General features: G+C 36.3%; 1 protein-coding gene across 1 annotated transcript in view; it reads right to left on the bottom strand.

Annotated features, from left to right (window-relative positions):
- Positions 1-4,935: 4,935 nt before the first annotated feature.
- The window catches only part of MGAT4A (alpha-1,3-mannosyl-glycoprotein 4-beta-N-acetylglucosaminyltransferase A), a 72,650-nt gene continuing 58,057 nt past the window's right edge, over positions 4,936-19,528 (bottom strand). The window contains exons 13-16 of the mRNA XM_053936483.1: positions 9,116-9,194; positions 6,776-6,842; positions 5,645-5,757; positions 4,936-5,480 (exon numbers count right to left, since the gene is read on the bottom strand). Coding sequence (XP_053792458.1) covers positions 5,454-5,480; positions 5,645-5,757; positions 6,776-6,842; positions 9,116-9,194 — 286 coding nt within the window. The 3' untranslated portion in view covers positions 4,936-5,453. The remainder of the gene's footprint in view (positions 5,481-5,644; positions 5,758-6,775; positions 6,843-9,115; positions 9,195-19,528) is intronic.

The raw sequence follows: 19,528 nt of genomic DNA, 5'->3' as shown, positions 1-19,528 counted from the left end.
TAAGTGACACCAAAAATCAGTTTTATTGAAGAGTAATATTAGAATACCTTGCCTTGGGACTGTGTGAAAGTACAGATCAATAGTGTTGCGATGGTAAAGCAACAACTCTCTCTAGATACAGATCTGTCCTCTCCTTGTATGAGAGATTGTGAGAACAGATTTACTTTAGTGACTACTTCAAATAGACATGGACAACTCTGGCACATAGAAGAAACAGTGATGAAAGGCACAATTAACATGACCCATATCCGGTTTCCAAAGATAGCAGCAAGTTTTAAACCCAATCTCTAGCAGTCCAGTGGGTATGACTACATCCACCATTCTGAGTGGCAGGTCAATCCATGAACACGAAGGAAAGTACAAGTTGGTTTGGCTACAGGGATGGGCTCATGGCAATGCCTGCAGCTCTGAAGTCCACAAGGCAGAAGTAGAAACTGACCATCACAAACAGTACCTTATGGAAAGTGAAGATGACAGCTTTCCAATGCAGTGTTCAGCATGAAACATGAGCACTGGGATTCAGGTTCCAAAACAACACAAGAGTAAACTGGTTACAGTAAGACAATTTCAATACTAGAATTTGATCTCTAAGGAAAACGGTAGTTTATCTTAAAATACCAAATATGCTGGCAGTGCATCTTACAGTACTGTGTGTTTCAGCCACTGTTAAGGCTTGAAGAGATTCATGTTTCCCTCTCAGCAGATGCTGAGCAATGTTCTCCTTTAAACAAGGAAAGCAGTGAACTGCTGATCCATGGAAGGTGAAGGATTCCAGTCAGGATCTGCTCCCTTCCTGGCTAGCAGCACAAGCTCCCGTCCTGCAGGCAGCTGCAGCCTAACTCTACACCTTTTCCCTAACAGGAATCCTAGCATCACTGATCATCCACTTCAGTTCAACAGTAAAAATACTTTATATTTAGTGCCCTGTGGTGCAATACCATTGAAGGACTCGGGGACTGTGTACCTTCCCTTTAGAGACATCAACGTTTTTTGCCTTGAAACAAGGCTTCATCTCTCTCAAAATTAAGTTGCTTCAACTTCCAGCAGTTCACTGTTTACAGCAGAACTTAGCAAAACCCTTTAGAGACCACTAAGGTCAGAAAGGTGACACTCAAGGACTAATTCAACAGGTCTCCATGGGCTATGTGTCTTACATCAGCAATCAATGCTAGCCTGAAAACACCAGTTGTTTAATAGCTTTTCAGCCTTATGCTGGTGATTGTAAAGATGATTTAAAAACACAAGGACTTTTTTTCCCCCCTTTCTAGCTAGAGTTACTTGTTCTAGCTTTTTCAGAATACATCCTTCCTAGTAAGAACAAAGATAGAACCTTGGGGAGAGGGAGCAAGGCTTGAGAGGATTTCATTTTTTTAAGGGAGCAAGGCTTGAGAGGATTTCATTTTTCTTTTCCCCTATGAGACTAAAATAATACTTTCCAAGTTGGAGGTGAACTACAAACTACTATGATACTTCATCTGGAGCAAATACTTCCAACAAAATACAGAGGTTACTGAAACTATAATATCTGGGGAAAAAAAAAAAAAGGAAACTGGTACACAGTTCCCAAATTGTTCCAAAGACTAATCACACTTCAGCTCATTCAAGGAACTGTGTTTCACGTAGGCAAAGTATAAATTGCTTTGCTCTAAACTGACTCAAGGTATTTAAAAACTGCTTCATTCAAAACAGCTAGACAAGCAGTGACACAACAGAAGACTCCAGTCTTTTCTTGGTCCATGAATTACATCTGAATTTTTCTAAGCCATCTTTAAGTACAAAAAAAAAAAAAAAAGAATATATCCATAGGAATTTTTTCCATCAATGAAAACACACGGTTGAGATGCCTGCAAAAGCTCAAAGCCTTATACAGTGCTTTAGAAACACTCTATCACATCCTGTTCACATTATTTACAAAGTGTTCAGTAGGATGACCCACTGAATGAGCACAGCAAGATTATACTGGCAGTCTTGTGTTTTCTTGGTCCCAAGCAATCCTGATCAGCTCAAAAAAGCAAATGTTCACATCAGCCAGTCTGTTTGGCATCCAGTATAAGAAGTTCATTTGCTCAGGTAATGAAGGTTTCTGGCTATGCCTTTGGTTTCACAAAAGTTTGCTTTTCAGAAGCTTTAACAGCATCAGAAGGAGCTAACAGGAATATAGGATAGTGCAGGTTTTTTTCAAACACTTTCCATTATTGGATAACTCTAGGATTCAGTGGCCTCAAGGGGATTTTTAACAACAAAAGTAACTTGAAATTGAATACATGTAGGGAAAAACTCCCTCAAAACAGGTAATAGCTTTAAGATGCTGTTTAAGATCTCTTATGGTAATATTGTCCCTTACAATGGAGACATGCAGGAGACACCAGCCCGTTGCTGCAGACCCAGTCACAAACAGTACCCAAGCTAAAGGCTGATGAGCCTAACAGCCCAGATGGTCTTACTTCACTATACTTCCAGGAAGGAGACTTGCACCACTTCAGCCTGACTTGGGGATTGGAATTTAAAGGTACAAAGCTGAAAATAGATGTCTGCAGAAATAATCTACCTGATTACACCAGCTCTGAATTAACCTGGGTCTATGAAATATAATTTGTATTCATGTGGCACACTTATCTAGAGAGCCTATAAGCTCAGGAACATTGAAAGTATTAAAGCAGCCCAGAGTATTTTCAACTCCTGCTACTACAATGCAATAAAAATTCATCAATCTTTAGAAAACAACCCACATTTTACCACACACTGGTTTAATTTGCTGTCTTGGATAAATTTCTTCTCAACATTTTTGAAAACTAAGTATACTACTAACCAGTCTTACAATCAGTGTGGTACAGGTTCTGTGTGTTTAAATATATTAGCAGTGATTCATCTTAACTACTGTGAAATGTCAAGAACAGTGATGCTTTTAGAATAAGCACACAGGTTTCTTATATAAATGGTACCAGTAAACTTCTGGACTCACAGAAAAATGGAAAAGGTCACTGTCAGCAAAACTAATTATATTAAGAAACTGCAATATCTAATGTATTTCTGCAGTCTGGATTGTAATAAATAACCCTAGTTTAAATAACTTACATCATTCATTCACAGACAGAGCTGAGAAGAAAACACAAATACTTTCTCAGACCTTTGCTAGCTGATGTGTGATAAAAAGCTGTTGCATGTCGGTAATTTGATGGCAGGGTTATACAGGAAACAAACGGGGCTGTAGCACCACAATAGGCTAGAGTCACACAGGATTCAGAGCCTAGTCACCCACATTCCCAAATCCAAGAATAAAATCCATTTATGTGATCAGTGCTTAAGTTATGCCCACAGCATCTATGGGCAACACAAGCTTTCCAAGTAACATTTTATTTACACCACCTGATGCTATCAGGAAAAGTAAACAAGGTCCTATTGGTATCTAATTTTTCTTGAACTTACACCAGTCAGTCTAAACAGATCAGGTTTTGCTCTGCGTACAGATCTTGTCTTCCCTGTGTCCCCAGACAAAGCTAAACCAAAACTACAACTGTCTGTAGAAGTACTTACGTTCTTCAACTTGAATATTGCTGAATTGTCAAAGCTATGGCACAATTCTCCAACAAGGCAGAAGAGAAGACAGGTTGACACTATAATCCAGTGGTGCTTGCAGTGCTAGTGAGGCAGCTTTAGGCTCCTGCTCCTTACAAGCCTATCATGAAAGGGAGCCCAAATCTATCAGCTGAACTTTAACAGGGAAGTACAAATTCAAGACCCTTGCTCTAGATCAGGGAACCTGCAACAGGTTTTGTGCATCTGTGCCCTGATCACAAAGACAATAAAGGTATTTTCCAACGTAAGCGATTCTATGATTCTGTGTTGGGGGGTAGCAGAGTGTGTTTTTTTCCACAGGGAAAGCTGGCCAGCGTTTGAGATGTCAGTTCCAGGAGGCTGGTTACAGCACAACTGACAATACCCAAGCCAGCATGCATGCCTCCCTCCAATGTCAATCAGGCATTTCATTCCTATTAAAAGGGAGGAATTCCTGCCTCTCTTTTTCCTGGCCATTTCTGACTAACTGAAATCTTCCCATGCCTGAGTCCTTACACATAAGCACCTAAGCAGAAGGACTCTTAAGAAAAGCAGCAGCATTAGTACTGCAACAGTTCCACTCTGATTGTAATCCAGACCACGTTCTGTTCCTGACCGAATTTCTGATTCATTTAAGATCACTGTTGTTTCCCTTGAAACAAAAAGGCAGGCTACTAACTTGAGGCCAAATTCAGTTCCTACTATAAAGTTAGTGCGAGTTTCCATACTGATGCATAAAGGCGTCAAACTAAGACCTTGTTCTTAAACAAAGGAAGAAAATAAACTGTAACTACTCACTAATGTATCCAAAATAAACACTGAAACAACAGAACTTTTTAAAAGGAGACCTCTGTAAATCAAATGTATCTACTGTTCCTTCTTTTGATAAAAGGTAACCTCTTGCCACTCCAAAGCAAAGCTGGAGAATGATTTTCTTCAGTACAGAAAATGAATTTGTTCAGCCTAGGAAATGTTTACAAATATTTTTAGAAAGAACTGGTTTGGAGTAAAAAAAAATTCTTCTAAAATGCAATGGATTAAATCTAAAATTACTGCAGATTTAGTACATAATATGAAACAAGACATTTCAACATGCTTTTTATGTGGCTACAAACTGTACATAGTGGAATTTCATAGCCCCAAAGAATAATGCTCTTCAGAACTCTGTTTATGCCTCTGAACATCATTCAGATTCTGTGTATAAAACTACATAATTTAGAAACTTAATCTTGTTTTTTTTTAAACATGGCAGTATATTTGAAATACGATATTAATTTATGTTTGCATCTCCAAAGAAAAATGTAGAAAGATAACTTAAACTAGAGAATTCATAAAAAAACTATATCAATTTAAAATTTTACTGCATAAAAATATGTACTTTTCAAATTATTTTAATAAATTAAATATCCCTACCATTTTTAATATATATCCCTGACAGTCTATAAAAGAGGGTTCTTGTTATAGAAAATAAATGGACTTCCGAAAGTACCCCCTTCATAAAACTTATTTAACAATAATTATATTTCTTTTTCTTCAAGGAATGTAACAATATGTACAACTCTGTATTACTATACTATCAAAATAGTACAGGTTAAGGGTAGCAGGGTTCTGCAACCATAAGATGGTAAAGTCACATTACAGTGGAGGACAACTTGGGCCTCAGATGAACGTTATCAGTGTGGAGCATCAGTTTCTGGATGGATCAGATAAGAAGGGGTAAATACAATCTTCTCATCTACAGTAGATATCACAAGAGGTAGAGTTCAAGTGAAAAAGAATGACATTTGGAATAAGGTGCATGCTCAGTATTTTCAATTTGTGACTTGCTAAGGATGTCAGATTTTATAGGAAGAATTTTCAAGAATGCTTTCTTTTTCCTCTAAAGCAGATTTCCATGATCAGTTTGTCATCTTTTTAATATGAATCTGAAATAGAGAATCAGAAGAAATAAGTCACGGTTTAGTGTATTACATTTCTCAGTAGTAAGAGGTAACTATTTTTAGTGTTAGCTGAAAGTCTGAGCTTCAAAAGAGAATGAAGAAATCTCCCATTCACCAGTTATGTTTTTCAATATTCTACCACCTCTTACCTCATTCAGAATTGCCCAAACGGCTGAATTTTGTATCACTGAAAGCCGGAATGATGAAATAGGATTTAGGCTGGGGTCAACTGTTCCTTCAGCTACACCATTTTCAAACTTCCCTGCAAAAGCACATAATTAAGTCCTGTTCAACAAACTGAAGTACAAAATCCAGAAAATGTATCTGCAGTATCACAATTCATGGTATCATTGTGACAGAATCACAGTGAAACCAGAATCATTCCCAAAATAAAAGGCAGTGATTTTGGCATCAGATCCAGTTTTGCAGCAGCAAACAATATGGGGCAAATCCTCAGCACACACCAATCTGAACAGGATTACACATAAGAATAAAAGCTTTGAAACTGTCTAAAGGCACTAACACCTCAAACTCTGTGGAGATTTTGGCACAGGTACTCATTTAATATCACAGGACTAATATGATGCCTTTGGCTTATGTGTTTTCAAATAGGATTAAGGACAAGATAGCTCATTCATGCATAACATATTCCTATTTAAAGCATCTTCAATTATATTTGGATGAGTAAGAATTCAATTTAAAAGCCCAGTTAGACTTTACAGTTAAGCCATAGAGACAACAACTGTAATTTATTATGACAAAAAAAACGTGCTTCCATTATAACAGGATTTCCCAAACTGTGTCCAGCAACTAATTAAAATCCATGTGTAAAATATCTCTTCCTTGACAACATGTATCCAAGCATCTTTCCCAACAGCCACTTGGCTGTTGAAATGCCAATCTCATCCTGTGATGAGACAGTTGGTTGTCTGTAGGGTGTGTTCAAATCCAGGCCAAGCACACAACTCACACCAAAGCACTTGTGCAGTCGGACAGAGGAGGTGATCTTACAAAACCTGGAAATGCCTCTATCATAATCCAGGTGATCAATCTTGGCAGAAAAGCTAGATGTAGCTGCACTACAACTAAGAGTCATAAGAGATCTCTAGTACATCAGTCTCTGAAAAGAATTAGTGGACACAATATTAAGTAAAGCCTATGGGGCCATGTACCCAAAAGTGAATGATAAAAACTCAGATTTAGGTTTGTTTTGGTTTTAATAAAGATGTCTTTAAGGGTTGCAATAGTAAGAATACACATTTTTTTCTACTGTTACATACCTATCCTGAAGTAACCATCCTCTAAGCGTTTGTCTTTGGTTTCTTTGCTTAATACCATTTCTTCACTCTATAACAACAAAGCACAAAAGAGAATTTATTGTGAAATATAGTTATTTATAGCCTCATACAAGCCAACACAAAAAAAAAAAAAAAAAAAAAAAAAAAAAAAAATAGAGCAGCAGTGTTCCAGAACTGAACAATACTTGGCTTCAAAGGAGAAAAATCAAGTACTCTAAGTGCCTCATGAAGCTTGCATGGCAATTGCCACGTGAACAGAATACTTAGCACATACTGGCATGCACAGTAGGAGACAAGCAAAGGCAGGACCTGCCTTCTTTTTCTATGGCTTAACAAGAGCTTTCTCTCTTGGACAAATTAAAACTTACAGCTTACTTTTTGATCTAAGACTTTGGGTGAGATGGAAAGCCATCAGACCAGCAAGAGAAGCACCATAATTATCACTGCCTCACTCTATGGATGGGGATCAGTAAGTTTTATTTAATAAGCACAAAAAAAACCTGTAGAACAGATCTTGAAAAAAAGCTTTAAAATTACAACCATGATCCAATACTGAAAGACCCACTCTGAGAATTTCCCAGGAATTAATTAAAAATGCTTGGCAAAATGGACATTAAATTGAAAAGCTCTCCTGGGAGTTCTTGCTTTTAACCCCCTGTGTTCTCAGAGGCGTGTCCATACTTTCAGTGGTCACTCCAGGTGCCAATATCCAAACCTGACCACTGATTGGTTTGACCCAACTTCCTGGAAAAAATTCACTTCCATGTCAAACCACGACACTTCCATTTCTATTTTGAACTAAGGCTGCTGAAAAATTGGTGAGAATGTTTTTGGTTATTTATTTGGGGGGCAGGTATTTTGCTTTTCTTTGTTGTTGTTTGGGTGTTAGGGGCAGGTTTTTGTTATAGGTTGTCTTGAGGGATATTTTAGTATGCTGCTTGAATTCCAGACAAATCCAGTCTGGGGGTACTCTAGTTTCTAAGGGTTTTTTGTTTTTCTGAATTCTACTTAAGGAAGTTCAGGGTTAAAATATTTGAATGAGTTTCTAGCTCTGCTGAAGTCCAGGGTAGAGAAACAGGGCCCTGAGGAGCTGCTGTCCTCAGCTGACATTATTTTACTGACAATATTTTCTTCTGACACCAGTGGCTTAGGAACAGGTCAGATGCAGAACTTCCTGTTTACCTTTTCTACAAATTGCATCAATAGCAATAGAACCTCTGTATCATTACTTCCTTAAAGGATGCTCTGGTGAGGGACATTCCACAGCCAAGTAAAGCCAGAAAACAGATGCCTGATGCATATTTTTGCCTGTTATCTTGTGCATTCTTGTATCTTTGGCTTAGATGAAGTGAGGGCTGCTGCTGTTTTTTGTGGTTGAATGTATTTCCACAGGTGTTGAGAAACAAACCCCTCAGATCTTATGATACAATATCCCACATGTCACATTTTGTAATTACAACCAAACTAACAATTTTCTTTTTAAGGATGGGAATAGTACAAATTTTCTATTTTTGCCTGCTCCAAGGAAGGCAGGCTGGGAAAACTGAAATAGAAATTCCTCCATGATTACTTACTTTAAAAAAATAGATGAAAAGAAAGTTAAAAAAATATTCAACATATGGCAATTTCGGCCTAGATTTCAAGATTCCTGCACCAGGTATATGAGGGAAGGTAGAGATATTGCCATTTTAATACTAAATAAAATAAATTTGTCTGAAATAATCCTCTCAGTCTTTGTGATATAAATAGTTAGCTGTAATATCTAGTCGAAGAAAAAGAACTCATACCATCTGACTTCAAACAAGAATATCCTTTAGATAGTGTAGTACTCTCCTGTGGTAACACTGGCTCATTTATAGGGAAAAAAACATCAGAAATTGGGAGAAAGTTACACATTCTTTTTAAGAATCTATATATTTTGGTATCTAGTGGATTTGGATGTGTGTCAATCCCTGAACTAAGACTTTTTTACTAAGTCAAATAGCAGATTGACTTAGGTTTCCCATTTCCCAAAATACACAGGAGAGGGAAGACTGTATTTTTTTGTTTTAAATAGTAGCAATGCACTGGAAGAAAATGACCTTGTTCACCTCAAAATTACCAACAGCACTTGTAGCAGACTGCACCCTAAATGAACATTTGAATAGTTACAACAGTCTTCTATGAACATATCCAGTTAAAAGAAGGAAAAGTATGAGAACATCAGAACATCAAGTTCATACAGTTAAAACAAACATTTATGTCTCCTCACTGTTAAAAAAGTCATAAAGAGACTTCGTTTTTATCCTGTAATGGAGAAGACACAAATCAAAACATTCGTACCTGAAAAGGCAAAACCTCTACAGTTGTGTTTAGAAGTATGTCTCCTGGATGCTCTGGATTGCCACTGTGGAACAAGTACCTATAAATGAAAAGGAAAACAAAAGACAGTCTACATACATCAGTCAGAATCAGCTGTGTTACTGTCTTACATGTTAATTGTCACATACAGCTGTTATGAGGATAAACACCATTTTTCTACTGAGCCTACATCAGCTGGGGATAAGATGCTTTCACATATTACTGTGACTGGAAGGGGTCAAGGTTTTCAGTTGCTAAAGAGTAGTTGGGCATTTTACACAGGAAGGGAGTTTGCATCATGTTGCCAGACTGCATTACACAAAACTGTGGTCATTACTGCCTGGCACACACTGGTATCACCTCCAGAAGCAGGAGCCTTGCCTTCCTTCAGCCTCTCCCCAGCACATATCACCCTCTCCCTGTGCCCACAGCATGACCTCTGCAGATCCATTCTGAAACAGTTCTGGGAACTTAGCCAAGTCAATATTTTGCCAGATGAGCGTTCCCCAAGTCCATCTCTCCACCATGGTTCATTGCAAAATCTCATTGACTATTGTGCCAGGAATTCCCAACCCACATCCACACCCTTCATGTTACCTGAATTCAAACTTCTATTCCAAAGACAGATTTATTTAAGAAAAAAAATCCAAACCATAAAAGCCTGATTTTGACATGTATACACACATAAAAAGGACTTTTTTAAACCTGTACAAAACCATTACTCTCACTCAATTGTGCAATTAACTTTTTTTAATTGGACAGAGTAAATGTTTGAAACATTATCTAAGCCATCCCTATCAGTATCAATCAGTGAAGTGTTCAAATTCTATCTGCCTACTCTGAACAGCTTTTGCAGTACTGCACATGTGTAGATTATGTTACAAAAGAGCCAGTTTAATTCCTCTTTCTTTATACATAACAGGAACTTCGTGTAATTCTGAATATGTATTATGTAAACCAGTAATAATATTTTTTTACCACTAGGTGGAATCAATGCTTGAAAATTGTTCACTACTTGCCGTTTTTTTCTAGTGGACCGGAGTTAATTCAGATTACTGTCATAAACTAATTAGGTCCTACACCTACTCAGATACCACTTCTAGGAAGACTATTTTACTTTTATTAGGTTTAAATGAATATGTAAAAATCTATCAACACATTTCAAATCTTTCTTCAATTGGAACTTAGATAGCACTTACTGTTAATTTCTCTTCACCAACCAGAGACAAAATTCGTTCAGAAATTATCACTTGATTAAAATTAAAAACATTATCTCAATTTGCAGTTGATTAAGATGCAGTTAGAAATGTAAATTCCAGTTTGTCTTTATCCAATATATCTGAAGCCAGCTCGAATACCTGCTATTAATCCATACTTCATAGCTCAAGGAAAGTAGAAGAAAACAGTCCTCTGACCCTAAATCAGAAATGTCTGTGACCCCAAAATGATAGAAGCATTTTAAGAAAACGCACACACATGTAGAACATTTCTTTTATCAAGGCTCAGAAAAGGAGTAAAACCTCATATTTTGATACAAGAAAGCCACACTGATTTCTATTGCATTGCTTTCAGCAGAACTGCACACGTGTACTGGAATACAGAACTGGACTAAATAAGCCTCACTACTGTGTCTCAAGAAAAATAATTTCCACACTGTACTTTAATGTAAAGGTTAGTCGCTTCCAAAGTATACAAGCTACCTAAAACCTCCACAGTTCTTCCAAAACAAATTTTGTGACTTTTTCTAGACATTATTGACATCCAAAAAACCCCAACAAGTAATAACAAATTTTTCTAGGAAGATGCCTTCATTGGACATCTCAATAGTTAGCAAAACAAAACTCTCAGGAAAGCTGACCAGAAAACTAAAAGTGCATTCTGCTGTCTTTTGACCTAATAGATCTAACTAGTCATTCCTTAGTCAGTCAGATATCCTAACCAGTACTGGCCATTTTTTCTCTTGAAAACACTGAAAATTCTAAGGAGACTTAATTTAAAATGGAACTTGCCATCTAAGGTATTCCCATCAAATGTCCACCCAAACCACAGACATGCTGCTTTTCCTTAGCACTTTGTTCTGAGAAGACACACCTAGAAGTCCACAAAGAAACTCCCTGAGATCTGGGATCACTGTGCTCTCAATGAACAGTGATTGGCTTTGGAGGTTTGGATGGGTTTTTTGGGGGAAGTAGTAGCAGTGAGGGCTTTGTTTGTTTGTGAGGGGTTGTCATTTATTTATTTGGGTTTGTTTGCTTGTTTTTAAAAACAACCCTGCAAGCACAGAGCCGTAGCCAACCATTTCTCCTACTGTGCCATCAGCTCTGAGACTGAGCTGCAGCTTCCTCCCCTCAGCAGTTGTCACTCCATTAGAGCAATGCACTCCCCAGCTGGCACAGTGCCAGAACAATTTACAGCAGTAATTAATCAAACCTGATTTCCATGTAATCAAACCTGCTATTTTAGTATATTTTCTATAACTATCTGTTAATCCATATGCACACACAAATGTAACACATGCTCATGTCACATTTTAAATTATGTTTAGAAAGGAAGGGATATTTTTATATCTGAGCCTTGCTTCAACACTTGACAGATAACACCTACTTAGACATTAAAAGTTACACAGATTGAAAACAGAAGCCTAAATACACATACACAGTCAATCCAGATTTATAATATTTATTTTAGAACTAAAATTTACCAATTAGAAAATCTTATTTGAAATAACATTTAATTTATGAACAAACAGATGTTCTAAAGCTCCTAAAATAAGTGTCATTAGCTATTCTTTTGTAAAACTTACTTTTCTGCCAGGGGAGATTTTCCAGTGGAGATTCTTTGGAAATGGGTTGAAAGAGTAAAACTAATTTCAAAACAAAGGTCAGTGAAACCTCTCTTTCAAAAACCCTTGAAATGGCTTTTAAGGAACCTATCTTTACCTCCCCAAACCTTTTGGGTTTGCATTCTTTATATGCCAAGACCTTTTTTACAAACTTGCTGTTATGCTAGATACTTAACTGCATGAGAGAGTATTAAGGGTTTCTCCCTCTCAGGTGGAGAGAAGACTCTTATGTCCCCTAACTAATGAACTGATTTATTCATCTGATATTTCTTAAGTAAAACAGACATTTCTAAAAACCACAGAGACATTTGCAGGACATTTAGGGTCCTCATTAAATCACTAATGTAGAGTAATCCAGCTGATAGCCATAAGGTTACAAGGTTGTTTCCTTTTATTTAATTCCTACACCAGTAGTAAGAAGTCTGGCCCAGTCCTTTTTTCTTTCAAGAGAAGCACTGGTTTATAACTGGACTGAATGACCTTAAATGTCTTTTCCAACCTAAATAATTCTATGACTCTATGGTTTTCAGACTATGATAGATATTTCTCAATACAGAGAAGGACCTGGGAATAGCTTTGCTCTCAATTGCTAAGTTATTTTGACATCTATCCTGGAATTTACACATGACAGTCCATGTAAACAGTAAAAACATGTGCTTTTTTTTCCCCTAATTACTTAACATTTTTCTTAGGGTAGAATCACTAAGATTTCCTTGTCTACCTGATGCTTAAACCTAACACCTTCTGAAGCATTCCTTCAAATAAAAATTCTGAAAGCAATGAATCTGTAAATATAGCAATCCCAATCAAACAGAAATTCACCTAAAGTTAAAAAACCCAAACCCTACTATTGCCTTATGGAATATTACTTCACTACTTTCTTAATTACAAAATACAAACATGAACACAATTGAACATTTTTTATCAAAGTAATCAGAGAAAAGTATCTCTAACTTACAATTGCTAAGTATAATACTAATGTATCTGAATCCAAGAGAACCTTTTCTGCTGGCAGTGTCTTTTTAAATAGTCACAGGTCAAAGATAATAACCAGCTACTCTAGATATTCAAACACAGAGACAAACTCCCTCTCTACCAGTAAAAATTAAATCTGTGAACTCATTTACATAAATTCTACTCATGACCTCCATGTGGTATGAGAGTAAGAGGAAGCTAAGTATTAGTATTTAATGCAGCATTAAAAAATACACAGAATTTCAAAAGCACTGAAGGTTTAAAAAACAAAAACAAAAAAAAAAAAAAAAAAAAAAAAAAAAAAACAAAACAAAAAAAAAACCACCAACACCAATCACCAAACTAAATGGAGCAAAGTCAAAGCTACAAAGAAAACTTCTGTTTTCATACTCAGTGACTTCAGTATTTACCCAGTTTGAGGGGTTGAGTTGCTGCCATGGAGCTAGATACACATCTAAAGTCAAGACAAATAGAGGGGAAAACCCCCCCAGCCAATAAATGAAATAAATATTCATACACATCCTAACACACAAAGGCAGGAGAAGGTAGAAGTGTGATTATCATTTGTACACTGACAAAAGATAGTTAACTGCATTGGCAAACTGATGGTATCAGGGTACTTTAAAAGCCCACACTCAGCTTCAGAAGCTTTCCAATAGTGAGCACCCAGAAAGATTCTCACCTTTTGTAACGTCCCCCATAAGATGGAGTAATCAATATTACTAATCTGAACGTCTGACTTTAATATTCTTTTAATAGCTAAATTTTTTCATCGCCTGTGCTTTCAAAAAAAAACCCAACCAACCATGCACACCTCTACCCACCCCCTATCTTGCTTATAAAGGGATGAATCTCTCTTCTTTCTCTCACATCCAAGCATACTTATGCCCAAAAAACTATTATTCTCTCTACTATCCAATTTGATTTCTTTTAGGTGTTAATAAATCTTCTATATTTTATTTAAATAAAGTGCCAATTATTTTTTATCTATAGAAATGTTATAATTACATGTTCTAATTGAAATAGAATGGAATACACAATTTTATAAGTAAATTATGGCAATTTTATAATAGGAAACAGTATACAAAAATACTTGAAACAGCACAATTCACATCCACTGTCAATATATCTGGGTTTTGTTTTGAAGGAAATGAGTTATTTGACCTGATACTAAACCTGATTCTAAGAATATAAGGATACAGGCCTTTGTATTCTGTAAACATCAGGAATCAAATCCTTTCCTTCACATATTCTCCTTATGTCTCTTTTTAGCAATCTGATGTACTTTATATCCCATTTTCAGAAAAGGAAAATAGGTAGGCACACAAATAGGAAATGTTTCCTTCCACATTTGAACAAATTATCCATAGCAACATGCAGCCTTAGAGTTTTTAATTCTGCACAACATGAATTTCTGCAAAAGCAATATTCAGTCAGCATTTTTTTTGGCTCTCTATAGATGCCATCATCCACTGCAAGAGTCATTATTCACCAATTCTATCCAGCATTTTTGATCACTGGATGCAAATGTGGTAAAAGAAAACTAATCTACCTCCTTTGTGTCACTTTCTCAGAATCCTAATTAGGAAGTGTTATTCTACTCTCACTGGAAACCAGTATTAACCAGTATTAATGCAATATTTCCTCATGCAAAACACAAAAGAAGATGAATAATTTCTTTTCCTTCTCTCAAGCTCAATTTATTATCCTATTCTTCATGCCTCTTACTAAGTTATTTGAAAAAATTGCTTATATTTCCAAAAAAAAGTGTAATTCCTCCACTCTCTCTCTCTCTCTCTCTCTACTCTCTCTCTCTCTCTCTATATATATATGCATCTGCCAAATACTCACAATAGGTAAGTAATGCAGTGGAAGCCTTTGTTTTATTTTTATTTTATATATTATATTATATTATATTATATTATATTATATTATATATATTATATATATATATATATGTAACATCTTGTCATTATAATTCCAAATTCAGAAAAAACTCCCCACAAAAAAACAAAGGAGAAATCCTCTAGCCTCCCCAAGCAACACAAAACAAAAAATACCCCCAACCCTATTACCTTCTATGCAACATGCCCGGTAAGATTTCACTTCCTCTGACAAAAATGAGCCCATCTTAGTGTCTTTGTATAAATTGGGCTGCATGGTTGAGAGCTGCAAGGGTTGAATTGCCCATTTTCACAGAAGTGTCGACCCAGTGCATCAAAAGGACTGAACTTTCTCATGTTTGTCAATGGACCACAAAGTAGCTTGACTGAAGAGGTGATGGAAGGATTCTGGGGAGTGGTCTGAGTCTGTTTTATCCATCACATGCCTAAGAGATTAATTTTCCCACACCACTTCAAAATTCAGTCTGAGTCAATGAAACCTGTACTATTTCCCAACCCTCTTCACTTATGCAGTATGTGTAGAAGGCATTTAGCTGTGTAAGAAAATTTCATTCTCTGGTCTACTCTTCTACTGTTTCCCAGAAAGGACTATGACATCCACTTTCTAAAGCAAAACTGTCTCTCTGGAGTGGTATCAGATCAACTATAATACAAAAGTCTGGCATTAAATTAATCTTACTTTTTTTCATTTTGGAGGTGATTTGGGGTTTTTCTATTTAATAGATAGGGTTTTTTTGTTTGTTTGCATTTTTTGCTGGGAGTGATTGATTGTTCTTTTACATGGTTATTTCTGCTGAATTTTTAATTCAGTGAGATATAGAAAGGCTTTGTTGGGGTTTTGAGTTTAGTGTTGTGTGTGTGTGTATGTGGGTGTATGCACATAAACATTTTTTACCCCTCCAGCACGGCTGGGGAAGCACAGATAACTCCCTTCAGTTTTCTTATGCACAGCCATTTGCCACCATTTGAGATTGCACTTGGATATGTGATCTCACCAAAGTCTGGAAGGATGCAATTATGACATCTCAGAGACTCGAGTCCTTCTGGAAATCACATGAGGTATTTTAGAGTATCTCAAGTGCCATTAGACATCTAACATTTTGGCAATAGCATTAAGCCTCCAAGATTTCTGACTAAGAACTATAAATCCAGGAACACTGCCAAGTACACAAATCTTGGATATTAGTACCAGTAAGGAAAAAGCAGCATGTCCTTGGCTCTAGGCAGCTCTTTTTTTCTGTCTCTGATCATACTTTGAGGTTTTTTTTCCCTTTTCATATGAAGTCCTGGCCTCATTGTTATGGGCAGAATTCCATGCCCAGAACAAACAGCATCAGTGCCTGGGAGCCTGCCTGCCAAATCCCTGCTGTCAGTGCATCCATTTGAGGATGTTCTACTCATTAGTACAGAAGCTTATGCAAACAGAAAAACCAAAGTTCTCAAATTCTCTTTTATGTACACTAAAAGTATTATCCCACCTGAAATGTACTGACAAACACCAAAATATTTAAAATAATACACTCAGAGATTTTCAAATATTTCCTATCAGCTGACATGACCATTACAACCTTAATAAAATGGTGTTGCACCTTAACAGCATACATCTTTAGAATCAGAATTAAAGATTACTTCTAAATTATAAACTCTCTGTTTATGCACTTACATGGTTCTTGAACTAAAACTGCCCATAAAAGGTTTAATGTATTGGGCTGAAGTGGAGGTTCTACACTGAACAGTGATTATGAACAAAGAACAGCTTATACATCAGGCAAGTCACTGCTGTACTCATCTAAAACCAAAATAATTTTGCAGGTGCCTAGGTTTTGAGTGGTTGTTACTGCAAAAGCAAATAATAGTTTCCAGTTTTCCATTTCCAGTTTTAGAAAGCTGTTAGAAAGGTTTTTTTTTCTGATGTAATGCATTTGATCTTGTATCTCTCTAGCCACAGGAGGACGTGCATCCCTGTAGGATGGATAATTAATTACATTTTGGATACATACAAGACTGACTGCTATGATCCTTTTTTGGTAAATATTTTGTACTTTAAAAAAATTCATTTTATTTTTCACTGCTAGAGAACCTGTTTTAAAATCTGCCTTTATTTTCCTTTACAAAATATCACGTACCCATCTGTCACTTTCTATGCAGGTATTTTTCAGCACTGTCACAATCATTTCAAAGCAGACAAAATAACGTATATGTTTAATTACCAGGAGTCCAGCAAGATACTATTCACACTCAATACATTGATTTTCTAGCTTAAATAGTCAAATATATATTTTCTTGCATGACTGTCAATTCTGTGTTGTGAGAAAATGCCACAGGAAATATAAGTGAGGTCAACATCATGTGTTCCCTGTGATTCCAATGCCCAGAATACAGAAAATTAGATGAACAGTCTCAAATACTGCACATCCAGTATCTATGCCAATAGCAGAGCACAAGCTGGTAAATGTAATCTACAAGGTGGTTTGTCAAGGTATAAAGATTCCACTTTAAAACTGAAATTCCAGTCAGCAAGTTGTACCTTATAAAATCACTTAATTAATAGTCAATGTCACATCAGGATGACCACTCAGTAACTTGCTAAAAGGAGAGGCCAACCAGCTATGAGGCAACTACAGAGTTCAAAGCAGTGACAGGGGAAAAGGAAGGAAAAAACCCCAATACTACAAGCAAAACCACATAAAAAAAGTAAACAGCTTCCCCTAAAAAAAGTAAAAAGCTAATCCTTTTGAAAATATTCCAAGTAACACTACGAAGAAGTATTGCAGAAGAGTCTGAAGCACAAGTCCTATGGTTGGAGCCAGGTGAGGGTCAGTCTCTTCTACCATGTCTCAGTGGAAAGGACAAGAGGAAATGGCCTTAAGTTGCACCAGGAGAGGTTCAGATTAGATACTAGAAATATTTCTTCACCGAAAGAGCAGCCAAGCATTGGAATAATGTCCAAAGAGGTGATGGAGTCATCATCTCAAGAAGTTTCCAAGAGGCAACTGTATGTGGCACTTAGGGATAGGGATGCTGGGTTGATGGTTGGACTAGATGACCTTGAAGGTCTCTTCTAACCTTGATGAAGCAGTTGCATACAGGAAACAATGAGCCTCATATTTTAAAAATATAAAGCAAATTTATATATGTATACTAGTGAGGTTGGGGTGAGTTTTGGTTTTCAGTGTGTTTTGTTTCCCACAGTATAAAATACATATTTATTTTTTCCTGCAGCTTTTTTCTTTTAAAATAAAAGTCAGCATTTAAAATGCATTTATACTGAAGCAAACCTGAAGCCCTTTCTAAAAATATCCATTCTAAATTCCTATTGTAGAACGGCTATAAGTTATGCACTTTCAAGGGTTTTCTCAAATTAATTAGTGCATATGTTCTTTGAAAACAACATCTGAGTTGTGTTAATCACACCTATAGGGAGTACTCTGAAACTTAGTCAAAAAAGAAATGGTTGTGATGATGATGGACACCAGCATCACCTAAGTGCTGCAATGGAATGTCATTCTCAGACGTGTTTTAACTGGTTCATAAAGAAACTCTTAAATATAACTATCAGTTTTAATAATTAAATCTGTGCTTGGAACAGCAATGTACATACGAAAACAGCAAAGTGGATTTCAATAATTATGTAAAAACATGAGGGAGCAGAAATTCAATATTATTTATCTTTACAATGTAGGCTGTTTTGAGCATTTAGAGAACAGTCCATCCCTTTATTAAAAAAAAAACAAACCCAAACAACCAAAACCAAACATATCTTCAACACTGTTATGCAATTTGTTTTTAAGAGGAACCTCCTTCAATCTACTTTCCTTCTCAAAAGAAATGTATCTATTTTCTTATTGCAAAGGATGAGACCCTAGATTACTATTAAGGGACCTTAGTGTTTTGGCTGGAGAACTTTTGCTTGGAAAGAACCTGGAAAGCTTCAGTACAAGAGCTGTGACAAAAGTAAGCATTAGAATGTTTCAATTTACATGTCCCTGTTCTCCAGGTATGGTTTAGAACAAGCATCATCTATTTGACTGCTCAATATTCAGCAGGAATCTGCCAGCCAGGTCTTGCATAAACTAAGCACAAATGCTACTTTCTGCTCAGTGAAGTGAGCTCAGTTCTCACTTTTAAGTTAAGAGATCCTTGACAGTGTTAACCCTGACAATATTCTCAGATCTCAAAAATTAAATATTTAAAGACTTAATGAAAGGTAATTAGTCAACTGCAGAAAACTCAAATTCAGTTCAGCAAAATATTTGGTGCGGAAAAATAAACTACAGGAACAAGTCAGTGCTCTGTCACAGTGCAACAGATGTGCTATTTATTCAGTCAGAGATGTGGTCAGTATTTCCATTAAAAATTTCTTCATCACAAATTTATTATGGTAGTTACTAAGCAGTTACCTCAAACTGACATGGCAGACATAATTTGCTTGAAAGTCAAAGAGTTCTTTTAATACTTAAAAGAGAAAAAAAACAAAAAACAAACCCAAAACCAAAAAGCCTGCTGCATCTTTTCACAGACACAAGATTGCTATCAAATGTGTGTTTTCTACTCTTAATTCCACCATCAGATGCATTTCCCCGCCAGGTAAGTCTTTCTAATGCTTGGTCCATTTTTCCTTTTTCTGTGTTTCAATCTGCCAGTCACAGTTTTATTTTTGACTGCTTCAGTAAG

This window comes from Vidua chalybeata, chromosome 2 (genome assembly GCF_026979565.1).
Source record: "Vidua chalybeata isolate OUT-0048 chromosome 2, bVidCha1 merged haplotype, whole genome shotgun sequence".
In the NCBI taxonomy this organism is placed as follows: domain Eukaryota; kingdom Metazoa; phylum Chordata; class Aves; order Passeriformes; family Viduidae; genus Vidua; species Vidua chalybeata.
This window is presented reverse-complemented; position numbering and strand designations above follow the sequence as displayed.